At 55.2% G+C, this 15,082-nt stretch overlaps 1 protein-coding gene across 1 annotated transcript; it reads right to left on the bottom strand.

Moving 5' to 3' along the window:
• Selenon (selenoprotein N) lies at positions 1-14,823 on the bottom strand. The gene is made up of 12 exons (XM_048443157.3): positions 14,594-14,823; positions 14,063-14,180; positions 10,773-10,906; positions 8,299-8,508; positions 8,010-8,134; positions 7,424-7,561; positions 5,820-5,901; positions 5,483-5,671; positions 5,093-5,198; positions 3,794-3,906; positions 3,607-3,708; positions 1-2,337 (listed from the first exon to the last, which is right to left on the bottom strand). Exons 1-12 carry the CDS (start codon positions 14,774-14,776, stop codon positions 2,167-2,169), a joined length of 1,671 nt encoding a protein of 556 aa, XP_048299114.2. The 5' UTR covers positions 14,777-14,823; the 3' UTR covers positions 1-2,166.
• Positions 14,824-15,082: the final 259 nt, after the last annotated feature.

Here is a 15,082-nt window from a genome sequence, read left to right as displayed (position 1 = left end):
TCCCTTCAACGCTCCAATTTTATTACAGGACATACTAGGGATGGGGCAAGAAAGAGACAGAGGGGTGACAAGCTAGCAGCTGGGGATGTGCAGTGGTATCAGCTGAAGACCCAGAAAGCCCCAGCAGTCACTGTGGAATCCTCTCTGATCCCTTCTGAGGCTGGGTGACACACATGCACCATGCCTACAAGACGGCAGAGGCACTGTGAAGCGCTCAGGTACCCTCCTCCTCTGTAGGGTTCATGGAAGAACCTATTCCCCCTCGCCCACAGAGAACCTGGCAGAGCAGAGCTATTGGTACCTGCTCTGTTCAGTCATATCACGAGTCATGATTTTCTTTGTTTCTCTGAGACAGGGTTTCTCTGTGTAGCTTTGGAGCCTGTCCTGGAACTCAGTCTGTAGACCAGGCTGACCTCGAACTCACAGAGAACTGCCTGCCTCTGCCTCCCGAGTGCCGGGATTAAAGGCGTGCACCACCACCGCCTGCAGAAGTCATGATTTTAGAGGAGTTCCTTCCCACCATGGGGGGAAGTGAGTAGGGGTAACAAAGCACCCCCAAACCAACACACAGCCGCTGGAGTCACATGGAGTTAAATCACAACTCCAGAGCTCTGAGTGGCCCTGAGAAGCCACTTGGCTTCCCCAAGATGCGAGCACCTTGGTCTGAAAATTGGGGTGATTTTCCAATTCCCTGTTCTGTTGTGAGAACTAAATGAGAAAGCGTGGGCGGTTGCTGCAGGGCATCCCAGAGACTCTGAGGTGGGCGCCGTGGGGTGACTCCAGCATCAGACAGGGGGGCCAGGCTCAGGGAACGGCTACCAGCCTTCCTCCTCTGCCAAGCTGAAGGCTGAGCCCCTGGTGGGACAGGGGAAAAGAACTGGGCACGCAGGGAACTGGGTGGAGCCAAGAAGGCCTTAATGAGATTAATATCAAGTGTGCAGCGCAGGACAGAGCTGGGGAAAGGCTGACCTTCGGGAGGACTGCTTATAAAAAAGGTAGAAGAGAAGGAAGACGGGCGTATTCCCACGCCCACGTGCAACTGCGAGGACATCAGGCTGGACCCATCTGGGATTTCAGACCCAGCCATCATGCGGCTGCTGCTGGGGGAAGTCACTGCCCCCTTCTTTCTCCTCAGCATTCAGAGTTTTAAAAAATATAAACTGTGACAAAGTTAATATAAAATGAGAAAGTTCATATAAAAACACTTTTCTGTGTGTATAAAAAAGACTGGTCATGGTCAGTGGTTCAGGATGTGGACCGAGTCCCTAAGAGTAGCCGAGGGGAACTGGTGATCACCCAGTGGTAAAATAGTCTGTCCGCAGGACCCTGAGGGCCTAGACAGTGCTGGCTGTGGGGAAGGCTGTGGTCTTTGGCTGGGCTACACTTCTACGGAGCAGGGGTCAGGGTCAGAGGTGTCATGAAGACAATGACTCCAACGGTCCTGTCATAAACCTAGGGGCAGGCAGTAGGACCCCACGCCCTATAACCCATCACTGAAGTACAACCTACTTCACAGTGAACTTCAACTCCCCAAAACAGGACTGGACTCAGGCCGCTGGGTCCATGAGGAGCTCTGAAGGGGGGCAGTGTGACAATATGGTCTCTGCTTCTGTAGACGGGCCCTGCACACAGACTTCCATAGCTGTCTCCGGCTGACAACGACTCCAAGCTGGGGGCACTGGGCACAGAAAGCTGCCTGGGGTATGGCCAAGGTAGAAGGCGCCAAACAGGCATGGGGCTGACAGCCTGGCACCCAGGGCCAAGCTCATGAATTCCTTTGACTTGAGAGGGGAGCCAAGAAAGAAGGGGCAGTCTGTCGTCTTCCCAGCACCAAGGCCCTGAACTACATCGCTGTGTGGAAGGGCCACGGAGATCACCCCAGACCCTGTTTTGGGGAACTTGAGGCTTGGGAAGCCCGGTGAGAACGGAAGAACTGGTAGTGGCAGCAGGTCATTCACACACTCAGCCAGGCCCTTTACCTAACCACCTTCATTCAGGCTAAGTGAAGGGAGCAGCCTCGGTTGGCCTTTGACTTCCCTAGGCAGCCTGGGAGTGACGTGGAGGCCATTTCCAGTGTGAAACTGATGGAGGGCATTGTGGCTCCAGGGTGTGGAATCTGTCTGCCAGGTTCTCACCAGGTCCAGTTTCTCTAGGACTCTAGGCTCCCTAGGGCTGGAGGAGGGGCAGGCCACGCCTGAGTCCCTCCCTCAGGAACTGCATGTAGGTGGCTGTGGATGGGTCCTCAAAGGTGGAGGAGAAGCTGAAGGCATTGCTTTCCATGTCTTCCGGCTTCATGGAGGTGATGTCCAGGAAGTAGTTGGCATTGATGTGGTGAACCTGGGGGAAGGGCCGAGTGAGGAGAACTGGAGAGGCCGAGGTCACATCTGCCCAGGCCATCGCAGTTTCTGCCAGCTTCACGCGGGGGTGAGATCAGACAGGCTAGCACACTGGGGTGATCAGACAGGCTAGCACACTGGGGTGATCACTGGCTAGAGCTGCCCAGGCTGCTCCCATCTTCCTCAGCCCCCCATGTAGCCCTCTACAGAGGGAGTGCCCCCCTACCTCACCCACTAACCAGAAAACCCACCTTCCAATACCACCTTTCCTCTACTATGCCTCACAAATGGCCTCTCTTCTGTTCTCATGACCCTAAACACCTATCCAAGTGCTCAGTGTGCCTCGTGCTCAGCGTGCTCCGTGCTCAGCGTGACCCGTGCTCAGTGTGCCCCGTTGCTAAATGTGCCCCGTTGCTAAATGTGCCCCGTTGCTAAATGTGCCCCGTGTTTAGTGTGCCCCGTGTTTAGTGTGCCCAGTGCTCAGTGTGCCTCCTTAGATTCTCTCTACCTCAGCCAGAATGCCACCGTGTCCTTGCCTTTTTGTGGAGCTTGGTGGGGTGGGTGTGCAGTGAACGAGCAGATGGGTGAGCCACAAGAAAGCGAAGCAATGGACGTGTGAGATGCATGCTAGTAAGAGTCTACCAAAATCCTGTCCGAAGACAGGTCCCTCTGTCTTCGGGACCTCAGGGTAGGCTCCATGCAGTAGGAGCCTCCTGACTGTCCCTCTGGGCCTTTCCTCCCTGGCTCCCCGACACTGCCAGGGGCTTTTCTCACCTGAGCCCAGCTCCTGATCCTGACTTCCCTCCCTAGAGGCTGGCCAGCTCACCACCCTCCCATAGCCCTGTCTTCCCACTCTGGCCGCATTGAGACTGAACATGGCTGCTGCTCAGAGTTGGAGCCTTGCTCTACTACTCTGAAAATGGGCAAGTTTTTCAAAGCTGCTGTGACCTGATGCCAGGCCCTCTAAGCAGCCCGCAGGGAGAGGGCGACCTGAAATGCTGGCTCAGGCCAGGCCTTCCTCTATTCCTCTCTACCCTCCCTCCCTGGTTCCCTTGGGCCATGTTTTGTCCCGCGAGGTTCCCTTGGGGACATCTTGACTCTATTGCTATATTAAATGCCTTGCTGTACGTGCCCACCCCACCCCGGGATCTCCTGCTCAGGATTCCTATGCCAGTGATGGAGATGACAGCCTCAGACCAGCTGAGACGAGCTCAGGAAGAGACCGCCCCCCATGCTCGCTGTCCCCTGCTCGCTGTCCCCTGGGACCCACCACAGTTCCGTTGGGCAGGCAGATCATCATCTCCACAGGGAAGCTGTACTTCTCCAGGTGCAAGCCTGCCAGCTGCCTGTGGAGTGGGTTCTCCTGCTGGACCTGTGAGGAACAATGTTATTTCCTGGTACCTGGGCCTCATGCTGTCTTGGGGACTCCACAGGCTGCTCCCCGACCCCTTGCTCACCTGCAGGTCTTCCAGTTCCTTTACCAGGGACCAGGTACTGATGAAGCTCTCATTGAGGAGCGTGAGGATGGGCGGGCTTTCCAGGACAGTCTCCCGGAGAGTCCGCCCCGAACCTGTTCAGGGCAAGGCCAAGGGTGAGCAGCCCTAATTTTTACAGCAATGATCTCAGTTTGGGTAAGTCCTGCGGACTGCAGAATGTCTCTGCACCCAGACGAAATAACAGGTTAGAAGAGAAGGTACTATCCAGGAGTGGTGACACACACCTGTAGCCTAGCACGTAGGAGGCTGAGGCAGGAGGATTACTATGAATTGAAGGCCAGCCTGTGCTACATATAGTGAGTTATAGGCTAGCTTGGGCTACTGTCTCCAGAAATAATAAAAAGCCAACAGCAGACCCCCAAGGAGTAGATGCTGAATGAAGGGACAGTGGGATTAACACACTGGCATCCTGGGTTGAGGCTGGAGTGTCTGGGACCTCGTTAGCAGCTACAGCTTCTCAATCCACTTAGTTCTGTCTCTAGGGCCTTTACATAGACACTTTCTACCCCAAACCCTCTTCCTCCTGTCAGGTGACAAACCTCTAATCTCTGAGTTTAAAAGTCGCTTTCTCCAGGAAACCTTCCAACTACCACTCCCCTCTCCCCGCCAGCTTCGCTTCTCTTAATCCACTTTGAACTCACTGTTGGACACCCAGAGAACTTTCCAGAAGGTCTTTGGTGAACATTCTGGATAAAAAACCCAAGCCCTGGGCTGGAGAGATGGCTCAGTGGTTAAGAGCACTGGCTACTCATCCAGAGGTCCTGAGTTCAATTCCCAGCAACCACAAAGAGGCTCACAACCATCTATAATGAGATCTGGTGCCCTCTTTTGGCCTGCAGGCATACATTCAGACAGAATACTGTATACATAAAAAATTTTAAAAAATCTTTAAAAAACAAAAAAAGAAAAGAAACCCAAGCCCAGCTTCTGGCACTGTTTCTTCTCTCACTTGGAGACTTGACTTTACAGAGTATAAGATACATTAACACCCAATGATGAAAACAGGCTCGGAGGGGGAGTTGCCTGGTCAAGGTCACCAAACTAAAATGGCTGAATATGAACACGTCTGGCCTTTTCTTCTACACTTGGCGTCATCTTCTAGGCTCAGCCTGAGCACAGCAAACCTCCCCTGGGAGTCAGTTCCTAGGTGGCCCAGGTCCTATGGCTTTAAGTTCTGTTTTTCCCAGAGCCTCTTGTGCCCCATCCACAGGGTATGAAGGTCCCCACTTTCTCTTAGAGCTGACCAGGGTGTTACCTCACCTCAGCAGGACTGGTCGTCCAGGGCTCCCCACAGCAAGATGGAATGCACAAGTTTGTTCTCGGCCTTGGCCCTGTCAAAGGCTTCTGTGAATGGCAGGTAGTTGACCTGTGGTCAAACCAAGAGAGAAACTGAGTGGCTGGGGTCCTGTTTGGGGTTGTGCTTGTGAAGTATGTATTTATTCATGGGTGGGGGGGCACATGGGGAGTGTGTGTGTGTGAAGGGGCGTGGCTGAGTCACATGAACCCTTCTTCAAGTTTAGAGAAGCAGAGAGGAATCCCACGTCCAAGCTGGCCCTGAGCCCCAAGTTCCAGCACAGGGCCCATAACTAGACCCCAGTTCCCAGCCTTGGCCGCATGGAGCCTTCTCCTGGACTTGACGCCCAGTCTCACCTTCTTGAAAGGGTACATGGCCACCTCTAGGCGCCGGGCAGCTTCCTCCCAGCTCAGCTCCTGGTGCCACTTGATTTCCTCAAACACGAACTGGAGGGGTTCTCCCGAGGGCAGGCGGCTGTCAATCATGTTGCCATCCTCATCCAGGATCACAGAGGGCACTGAGGGGCCCGTGGCCTCCAGCTCCATCTGGGCCAGAAGTCAGTGGTGAGGGGTATCTCAGAGAGGGGTCCTGATAGACCTTCAGGGATGGTCTACTCTGCATAGGTGGGGAGATGGGGCTCAGGGCAAGGCCTCGCAGCTGAATCCATCTGGGTAGGGGCACCTGAGTGTTCACCTGGGGTATGTAGCCGATGTCCACCTCCATGTTGCTGGTCTCACTGGCCCCATACAGCCACTCCATGTCAACATTCAGGGACCTGAGGATGGCCAGGGTAAAACAACATCACCATCAAAGCCCGTTAGTTACACGTCAGGTGCCATCTAATTTTTTTAAGACAAGATTTCTTTGTGTAGCTTTGGAGCCTGTCCTGGAACTCGCTCTGTAGACCAGGCTGGCCTCGAACTCACAGAGATCCCCTGCCTCTGCTTCCTGAGTGCTGGGATTAAAGGCGTGAGCCACCACCGTGCGGCTGGTGCCATTTAATTTAATGGAAGCAGTTGTCCTATTAACAGATGGAGACACTGAGACTCCAGAGGTGTCACTGGGATTTTGACAGCAGAACCTGAGCCAGGCCTCAACAGTTCAAAGGACTCTCATCACATGACCCATTTACAGCAGAGAGGTGGCCAGTGTCTCGCTGCAGGTCCCAGGATGAGGCCGAAGGAAGAACCCTGTTAGTGCAGAGAACTTGCTAGGCTTGTTCTTGCCTACGGAGGACAGCAGTTTGGCTTGGTCAGTGCAATCTGAAAGTCTGCCACACGGGGGAGCCCCAGGACTGCTACACAATAGTCTGTGGCAGTGACTGAATACCATCAGGGCTGTCCCTGTGGCCAGGTTCTTAGACACAGGCCCAGAAGCAGTAAGTTCTGCCTGGTCTTCTACCTCCTGTGGTATTCAGGACCTCAAAATGGGCACACTGAGGCCAGCCTCCGCCCCACTTGGCAAAACTCATGAGGGCAGGTGTACTACTGTGTCTCTGTCCTGTCTCTTTCTCTCATTGGTTTCAGCCTCTCCCAACCATGGTTACCCCTGCTCCATGGGTGAAACAGGGCAGGAGTCAGTCTTATACCTGGAAGGTGAGGAGATGGGCCCAGAGAGGGCCAGGGCCTTGCTCACAGCCACACAGCCCATTGCTACCAAAAGTAAGTTTGGAATCAGCGCCTCAGGGTTCTCAGCCTTGCACAGGTTCTCATGAGCCTGTCAATCGTCCACCTGCTATCAGGGAAGACTCTCTGGAAGCCATCCCCACCCTCCACACACACCCTCAGTCCCCTGATCTGCTGATGGGGCTGACCCGAACAGGCAAATAGCTGGCATAGGGCTAAACTAGATGTCACCTCTCTGGGGAGCCTTCCTAGACGCCATGGGTCCTGCACAGCTGCTGGCATTTCCCTCAGTGGCATACGTAGGCTACGCTGGGCTGTCTTAGGAGAATACCAGCTCCGGGGAGGGCCTGCCGGTGGCTATGGGGCAGCAGTGAAGGCTCGAGGTGTCTTGTTGGGCTCTAGGACCTTGCTCTGTAAACTGCTAGCTTCCCACAGAGGTGGAAGGAATGCCTGGAGATGTCTGTGAGTAGACAGGAAGACCACTTAGCTACCTCATGCCGCCTCCTCTTAGTCAGCAACCAGGTCCCCCAAGTGGTGGTACTGGGGGGCAGGGGAAAGGGCTGAGATTCAAGGGTCCCTGAGCCCCCTGATGTCTGGGCTCAGGGAACAGGGTAACAGGATCAGTAGCAGAATGTAGCGGGACTCTGAGGCTGTGCTGGGGGCAGCTCCTACCTGTGATTGGGCACGAACAGCCGGAAGTCACGGATGTGTGTAGCATCTTTAGACAGGATGATATGGCCAGTGAACTGGCCCGGCGAGAACCAGAAGGGGAAATCAGGAGGTTCACTGAGCTGGAACTCGGCATGGATCCTGTGGGAATGGGTTTACTAAGCCTGGACCGCTCCCCAATCTCCCCCGGAACCTAGGGAGCCTTGGCCGGACTCCTGTGGGGTCGGGACAGGGAGACAGCGGGAGACACTTCAAATGGCGCTGTTCTTGAAGACGCAGTCTCTGCGCTGCCTTCTCTGGAAGCCTTGCCCTACCCCCCCCCACTTAATCCAAGGTGCGCTCATGCGTGCATGCGTATGTGTGGGTGATACCATCCTGGCCACCACCCAGGCCCACTTCAGGGCTAGGCAAGTTCCAGACACCTCTCACCAAATCGTGTGCCCTCTGAGGAAGTCATTACTTCCCTGACCCACTGAGGAGGAAACTGAGGTTCAGAGAGCCTGAGTCCACAAAGGAGGGAGGCAGTAAAGTTGGGGGGGGGGTCAATGGATAGGACTTCCCCTACCCTCCCAAGCTTTGTGACACTCACCGGAACATCACCGTGTAGTAGGAGTCGCTGATGGCAGTTAGGCAGGCCACGGTGCCCTGAGGGGCAAAGCGCGTCTTCACGAAGGGGCGTGGGTGAAACATGCTTAACAGCCGGTGGATGATAACCTAGGGGCGGCAGCGAGACCCTGGCTGGCTGGTCGGAAAGCTGAGGCCCAGAGGGAGGGGCACTGAAGGAGAGGGATGCCTGGTTCTTGGGTCCAGGTTCAGATAGGAAGGACCACCCCTGAGCTGGGGCTGGTGGGGCCTGTCTCTCCTGGTACTGCCCTTACCTCCTTGTCCTTGGGCGGCGGTGGGTAGAAGCGGTTGTTGGACAAATAGCCTGTGAAGACACTCAGCTCACCAGGGATAATCCACCAGGGCTGGCCCAGCTCCTGACCTGGAGGGGGCAGGAAGGGCCGGAAGTGGCGGGCAGCAAACACTGCGGTTGGCGAGGCTGCAGTCGTCCAGTTGCGGAGGCCTGACAAGGCAAGGCGGGAGACCTGGGACAGGGAAAGCAGCATTCTGGGATGCCCTGTCTGTTTCCCTCAAGCCCAGTCAGACTACAGGCTGGGGCAGCAGAGGGAGCAAGCGGAAGGTCACACCTCAGCCATGGCCACAATCTTAGCACTGTCTTGCCAGAGAGTGGCTCATCTCACACATACCCTGCCAGGGCTTCATTGGTTTTCCAGGTCCAGCCAGGCCAGGCCAGCTAACTCAGGCCGGGCCACTGAGTAGCCGGAGGGGCCACCTGTCCTTGACCAAGGTGGTTGAGCTCTGGCTTTACACAGGTCCGACCCCGATCCGGCATAAGCCTTCAACCAGTCCCGGGTGCCAGGCCCTGCCCCAGGCTGCCTGGCTCCCGCAGGCAGTCTTGCTTTGCCCCAAACCACATCTGACAAGAGGTTGGGTTTGCTGTTGAGTCTGAAGATGGAGGGAAGTGAAAAAGCCAGAAAACTCCAGAGTTAAGAGCAGAACTCTGGAAAAGTAGGAGGGTTCCCCCAAAGAAGGCCCTGCCTCAAGTCACCTGCCCATCATGTTCAGACCCTGAGCAAGGTCTTTCCTCACCGGTTTCCTCCCCTTGAAGAGTGTGTGTGGGCAGAAGCGGTTAGCCAGCAGTCAGAGGGCTCTCTACACATGGCACAGAGCTCAGAAACAGGACCCTGGAGGTATGTGGCCCTTGTTGCAGCTCTATCATCTGTAGTTCCTCTATGGTCTTAAGGGTATAGGCAAGTGTTGTACCTTTGAGGCATCATTACCAGGACAGGAGGACGACCATACCTCCCCGCAGAGGGGATCTGGACCACTGGGAAATTGCCAATCCTTGCTGGGCAGCAGGCCCCTCCCTCCCTCTCCACCTCCAGTGTTAAGAGCCTGGCTTGGAATCTAACAGGCAGGTTCTCAAAGGAGGGCCAGGTTGGGTTGCCTGCCCACTGGTCCTGCTCACAGGCTGGCCAACCCTTCAGGGCACTGAGAGAGGAAGGGTCCCGCACTGTGGCAGGGTTGGGGCACTGCCCTGCCTCCCTGAGTGTTGAGGTCCCCCCGGTTCTTATCCTTCCACCATTCCCAGCATTCTCTGGGAGCTATTGGCTGAGCAGTGCCGTCACTGCCAACCCCTCCTCCACTCCCGGTCTCCCATGGAAAGCCAAGTCCATGTTTCCACCTACAGAACTCCCCCTGACGTGTCCCGGCCACCTCAGTGTGCTGTGTCCCGTGAGGTGATAGTCTCCCTCTTTTTACAGCCCCCATTTGGGCAAAGAGCACAGTGAGCACTGGTCCCCAGCCAGGAGTTTCTGTCACCTGCTCTGCTCCCCACTTTCCATCAGCAGCCACAGCATGCCCTTTCCTCTTCTGTACCCCCCCAGACTGTACCCCACATCCATCCCCTTGCCCCTACCAGCTCCAGGAACTGGTCTGCTGGTACCCCCACAGCCTGCCTGATTTCAGTCAACCCACTGAGGCATTTTGCTTCTGTAGAGCAAAGGTTAAAGGTCAAACAGAGACCCTCAGCAATCTAGCTGCTTCTCTTGCTGCCCCACTAGCCAGCATGCCTCTCACTGGCCCCAGGGCCAGCCGCACCTGCCCTCTGGCCTGCCTGCCACCTTTTGCCACAGGCTCTTGCTCACACAGAAGTGGGGCTTTGCTGAGCAGGTATGGGCTGGGCACAGGGACGGTTGCTTTGCTCCTGGCAGAGGGAACAGCAGACAGGGAGGTGGGAAGCAAACCCCGTGATTAGGAAGGAAACCCAGAGGATCTGGTAGGAGACAGGTGACAGCCAGCAGGGGTGGGGGGCGGGGCATGGCCCTGCAATAGGCTCATTGTGTCCTCAGGGCCTGGAGTTGGGAAGGAGATGAGGCCTGTCTCCTCCCTTCTCTCCCCAAGGGGCTCGTCCTTGCCACAGTCCCCGCCAGATGCTGCACTGTGCAGCCAGGTCACCATTGATAGAGCATCTGCCACATGCCAGGGACTTCATGACTCTAACTCTTCGCTCTAGCCCACCCATTTGTCCCTGGGGACAGTCTCTGTCAGATGCCACCCTTGCCAGGAAGCTCTCCCAGACTCCCCTGTGTTCAGAGGGGCTCCTGCAGCTTCCTCTGGCTCTCCCGCCAGACCAAACTGGGAAGCAAGCTCAGCTTCTTGGATGCCGTGGGCACCCTGAGGGACACTGGCAAGGATGAGGAAGAGGAAGAGGGCACAGGCCTGTCCTCAGGAGCAAGTGCTCACGGGTAGTTTTGACATCAGTGGTCCCTCCCTTGCCCCGACTCACCCCTAGGAAGCCATCTTTGCTCTTCGTCATGGTCTCTGTGAGCAGAGGCTGGAATCGGGCTTCTATGGTGAGAGTCTCCTCACTGGGATCATGGTGGAGCTCCTCCTCCTCATAGCTGGCTGCAGGAACTGACCCTATGGGACAGAGGTGACTGGAGAGACCTTGCCCAGGGCTCCAGGCCTGACTTCTCTCAGGATGCCTGTGATGAGGGAGCTAGGCTTGGGACAGGGCTAAGAACTAACAGTCACCAAAGGGACAAACACCAAGCAGGGATCCTACTTTCAGCACAGTCCGGAGTAGATGACATCATTAGCAATTCCGTTTCACAAGCACGTGGAGATGATGTCACTTTGGAGGGAGTCAGGACTCAAAGCCAGGCCTGTGTCACTCTGAATTCATGATTAGTTATCACCCTCTTCTGGATCTTAGGGGACTGTGAGGGACTCATTCAAGGGAATTTTAGCAAAAAGAAAAGCAAGCCTATCAGGCTATAGGCTATGTTGTCATTGGATGAGAACCCATGGGCGGAGACTTGACCTGTCTCTCCCTGCTCTTCTGGCTGACTTGGCCTCCCTGCATGAGGAGCAGCTCCCTCATAAGGAGATGCAAAACTCCTCATATTTCCCATGTGAATGGAGCCACAATGCAGGGTTTAGGGGAGGAAGCGACTTCCAAAGCAATGACAGAATGAATGGTTGTCTTTGACAGAATGAAGCATGATAGCGCTGTCCTCCAGGCTCCCGAGGATGAATGAAGGTAGAGAGACCACGCCTGGCACTTAGTGGCGGCATTGGTGACTAGCCAGGCTGAATGGGGCACATTCTAGGTACCTCTCAACCACAGTCATCAGAAGTATCCAGACTCCCTCTTCACACTGCAGCTGCTCAGGGCCCACCTCTGCCTACCAAGTGGACCCTCCAGGGGTTACTCCAGAAATTGCCCAGTCCACAGCTGCCCTGTTCAGAAGATCGCTTTTGGGCTGGCGAGATGGCCACGTAAGCCTGACCTGAGCTCTAGCCCTGCAACATGTGCTGCACAACAGGAACTAGAGAGGCTCGGCCTCAGCTGGGCAGTGATGGCACACATCTTTAATCCCAGCACTCAGGAGGCAGAGGCAGGTGGAGCTCTGGGAGTTCGAGGCCAGCCTGGTCTACAGAGTGAGTTCCAGGACAGCCAGGGCTACCCAGAGAAACTCTGTCTCTAAAAACAAACAAAAACCAAAAAAAAAAAAAAAAAAAAAAAAGAGGCTCTGCTTCAATCAGGTAGAGGGAAGAGAATGGGCATCCAAAACTTGTCCTCTGGCCTTCAGGTGTATATTGTGGCGCACATGTGACATGTGTGATTGTGCACTAATAATAAACAATTTTTATAAGATAGTTGATATTTCTCTATCTGCAAGTCAATGCGGGAAAAACATTTATTTACTTACTTTTTTTTTTAATTTGAGACAAGGCTGACTTGGAACTTGATATGTAGATCAAGCTGGCCTTAAATTTGTGGTACTGTTCCCTCTCTGCCTCCTGAATGTAGGGATTGGGGTATGTACCATCACTTCCAGCCAGCAGAAATTTAGAACAGCATTCTGAACATTAGAGAAAGGGAGGATTGTGTAGGGTTATTATTAGTTATTATTAGCCTTGCAAATGGAATGATTCCAGTGGCAATTATTAAAAACAACTGGGCTTTGGTGGATCAAGCCTTTGTTGTTGCTGTTATAGAGATCCTGTCTCAAAACAAAAATAACCAGACATGGTGGTACAGACCTATAATCCCAGCTACCTGAAAGCTAAGACAGGAGAATCCAGAGTTTAAGACTAGCCTGGGCAATTTCGTGAGATAGGGCTGAAGAGATGACTTGGTAGTTAGGAACACTGGCTGTTCCTCCAGAAGACTTGGGTTCAATCCCAGCACCCACATAGTGGCTCACAACTGAAACTCCAGCTCCTGGGGATCTAATGCCCTCTTCTGGCCTCTGAGGGTACTTCACTCTAATGGTGCACATACATGCAAACACATAAATAAATTTAAAAAATTTTTATTTTCACCTGACTGTCCTCCTCTAACAGTGACCACAAGACCCTGGACCAGCAAGTGACCATCCTTCATTCCCATCCCCCAACGCTGGCAAGCCCATGATGGCACTATGGTACCTGACCCTGAGACTAATTGGTTTCTTCCTCCCCTGACTCTCATCCACTGACAGGCTTCCACAACCAGCTGGTGCCCAACTGGGTGCCTAAGATCGTAGGTTTGAGAATAGAAGAGGGCACTGGGGACATTGAGGCAGGAGGCCTGCAAGCCAGAGGCCTGCCTGGGCTATACAGCTTAGTTCAGTGGTAAAACATTGAGTAATATAAACAGAGCTGTGTGTTCAATGTCCACTGTCTCCAAAAGCTGGGGGAAGGAGGGCGAGTGATGGTGTGACTGGGGAGAGGACTCACTAGAGCACTTGTCTCACAAGCAAAGCCAGGCAGCGTCGTGCACACCTGCAATCCCAGCACTATGAGAGGGGAGGTGGAAATAAAAGGATCCCTGGCCACTTGCTGGCCACCAGCCTAGCATCAGTGGAGGAGTCCCGCGCTAATGAGAGAGTCTGCCTCAAACAAAAGGTGGGAGGTGCTGGAGCACTGAGGTCATCCTCCGACCATCCCGCACACACCCACACTCACAAGCGCATGGACACCCAGCCTGGGTGGGAGGGGACAAGTGCTTTATAATTTATTTATTTGAGAACCAGATTATTCTGCTCTTATTTTAAGAAAATTAGCAGTTGCACCTGGGCAGCCCCAGCTAGCAGGCGCTGGGAATCACACGGCATCTGGGCAGCCCTGGCTAGCAGGTGCTGGGAATCACAGAACCTGGAGTCTAGAGAGCAGCGGACACAGCTGGTCCTGTCTGTGACTATCTACACATTGGCCATTGCTCACGGCCTCTCTGAATCTTCAACCCCGTGAGCCAGTGCAGGGCCCTACAATCAGACGGCCAGGTCTAACCTGGTTCTCTGCCTTCTAGCCTGGCAAGTGGGTGTCTCCATCTTCTGAAGTACAGCTAGCAGGACAGTGTCCACCTCCCCACGCTTGTGCCAGGGGTAAAGGCTGAACCTCCACAAAGTGCTTCAAGCCAATGATGTGGCAGGGAAATGGTGGAGGAATGCCATCGTTACCATTCACAAACACGACTGAAATGGGCTTGGGTGCCAAAGCAGCCTGTGCGCCCAAAGTAGTGGGGGGAAGGGTTGTAGGGGGACCCGACCTGGTATGTGTCCCGTGAGTGCCCAGCATCTCTGGTACCTGTCAGTTTCTCTGCAATGGGTTTGAACTCCTCTGGGCTGATGTACATATCCTGGTCCGTGTCCAGCGAGGAAAAGAGAAAGAGGCCATCTGTCCCCAGAACCTTCAGTGCTGATTCCTGTTTGGGAGGAAAGGGATAAGATGACAGGCCCCAATCTCCCCATCCCAGGCCCCAGCAGGCAGCTGCTTCCTGCTACAGTGAACTCCTGCCATCCTCTTCAAGAGTTCCCTCCGTACGTGCCAGCCCATTTGTCCAAATACCAGCTCAACAGTCCCAGAGTTCCTTGTCCCCTTTCCAGTCGCTGCTGGCCCCTGCCTCACATCCACGCCTTCATCCATTGTCTACTCTGGGTGCCCTCGCTCCCCTTCCAAAGGCCCGGTCCTACTTTATCCTGTCCCAGCCTCTGTCCCCTTCAGCCTTCCCAGTCCCCCTTCCCGGGTCCGGGGCAGAGCTTCACTCTGAGCCTCAGTCTACAGCCACTGTCCCAGGCAGCCTCGTGCACCGTCCCCTCCCCTCCGGTCCCCACTGACCTGCCGCGCGGCCGCCTGGGCGTCGGCTAGGAGCGCCCAGGCCCGGGCAGCGGCGGCGGCGGCCACAGCGGCCACCAGGGCTCCGAGCAGCGCCAGGGTGCGGGTGCGGCTGCGGGGAGGGGCGGGATGCGCGGCGGGGTCCGGGCTGTGCGAGCGGCGTGCCGCGGGGCGGGCCCGGCCCATGGCGGCGGCTCCCGGGTTCCCGAGCTCCCGGCGGCTGCGGGGACCGGGGAACGCGCGGCGCGGACGGCGCGGGGCGGAGCCGGGAGGGAGGGCGTCAGCCGGGCCCACTCTGCCGGCCGGGCTATGCCCAGGGGAAGAGGGAGGCCCCGAGGGAGGGCGCGGCGCCGTTTCAGCCGGCCCACGGGCCCTCTGTCCTTACCTCACCTCTCATTTAAAAAAAAAAAAAAGGAAGAAAAAAAAAAAGGGAAAAAATTAAATTGTTTTAGACAGCCTTCTACTCTGTAGCTCAGCCTAGCCTGGAACTTG

This window comes from Myodes glareolus, chromosome 6, assembly GCF_982192425.1.
Source record: "Myodes glareolus chromosome 6, mMyoGla1.1, whole genome shotgun sequence".
Lineage (NCBI taxonomy): Eukaryota > Metazoa > Chordata > Mammalia > Rodentia > Cricetidae > Myodes > Myodes glareolus.
The sequence above is the reverse complement of the archived record's forward strand: the minus strand, read 5'-3'. Positions and strand labels throughout refer to the sequence as shown.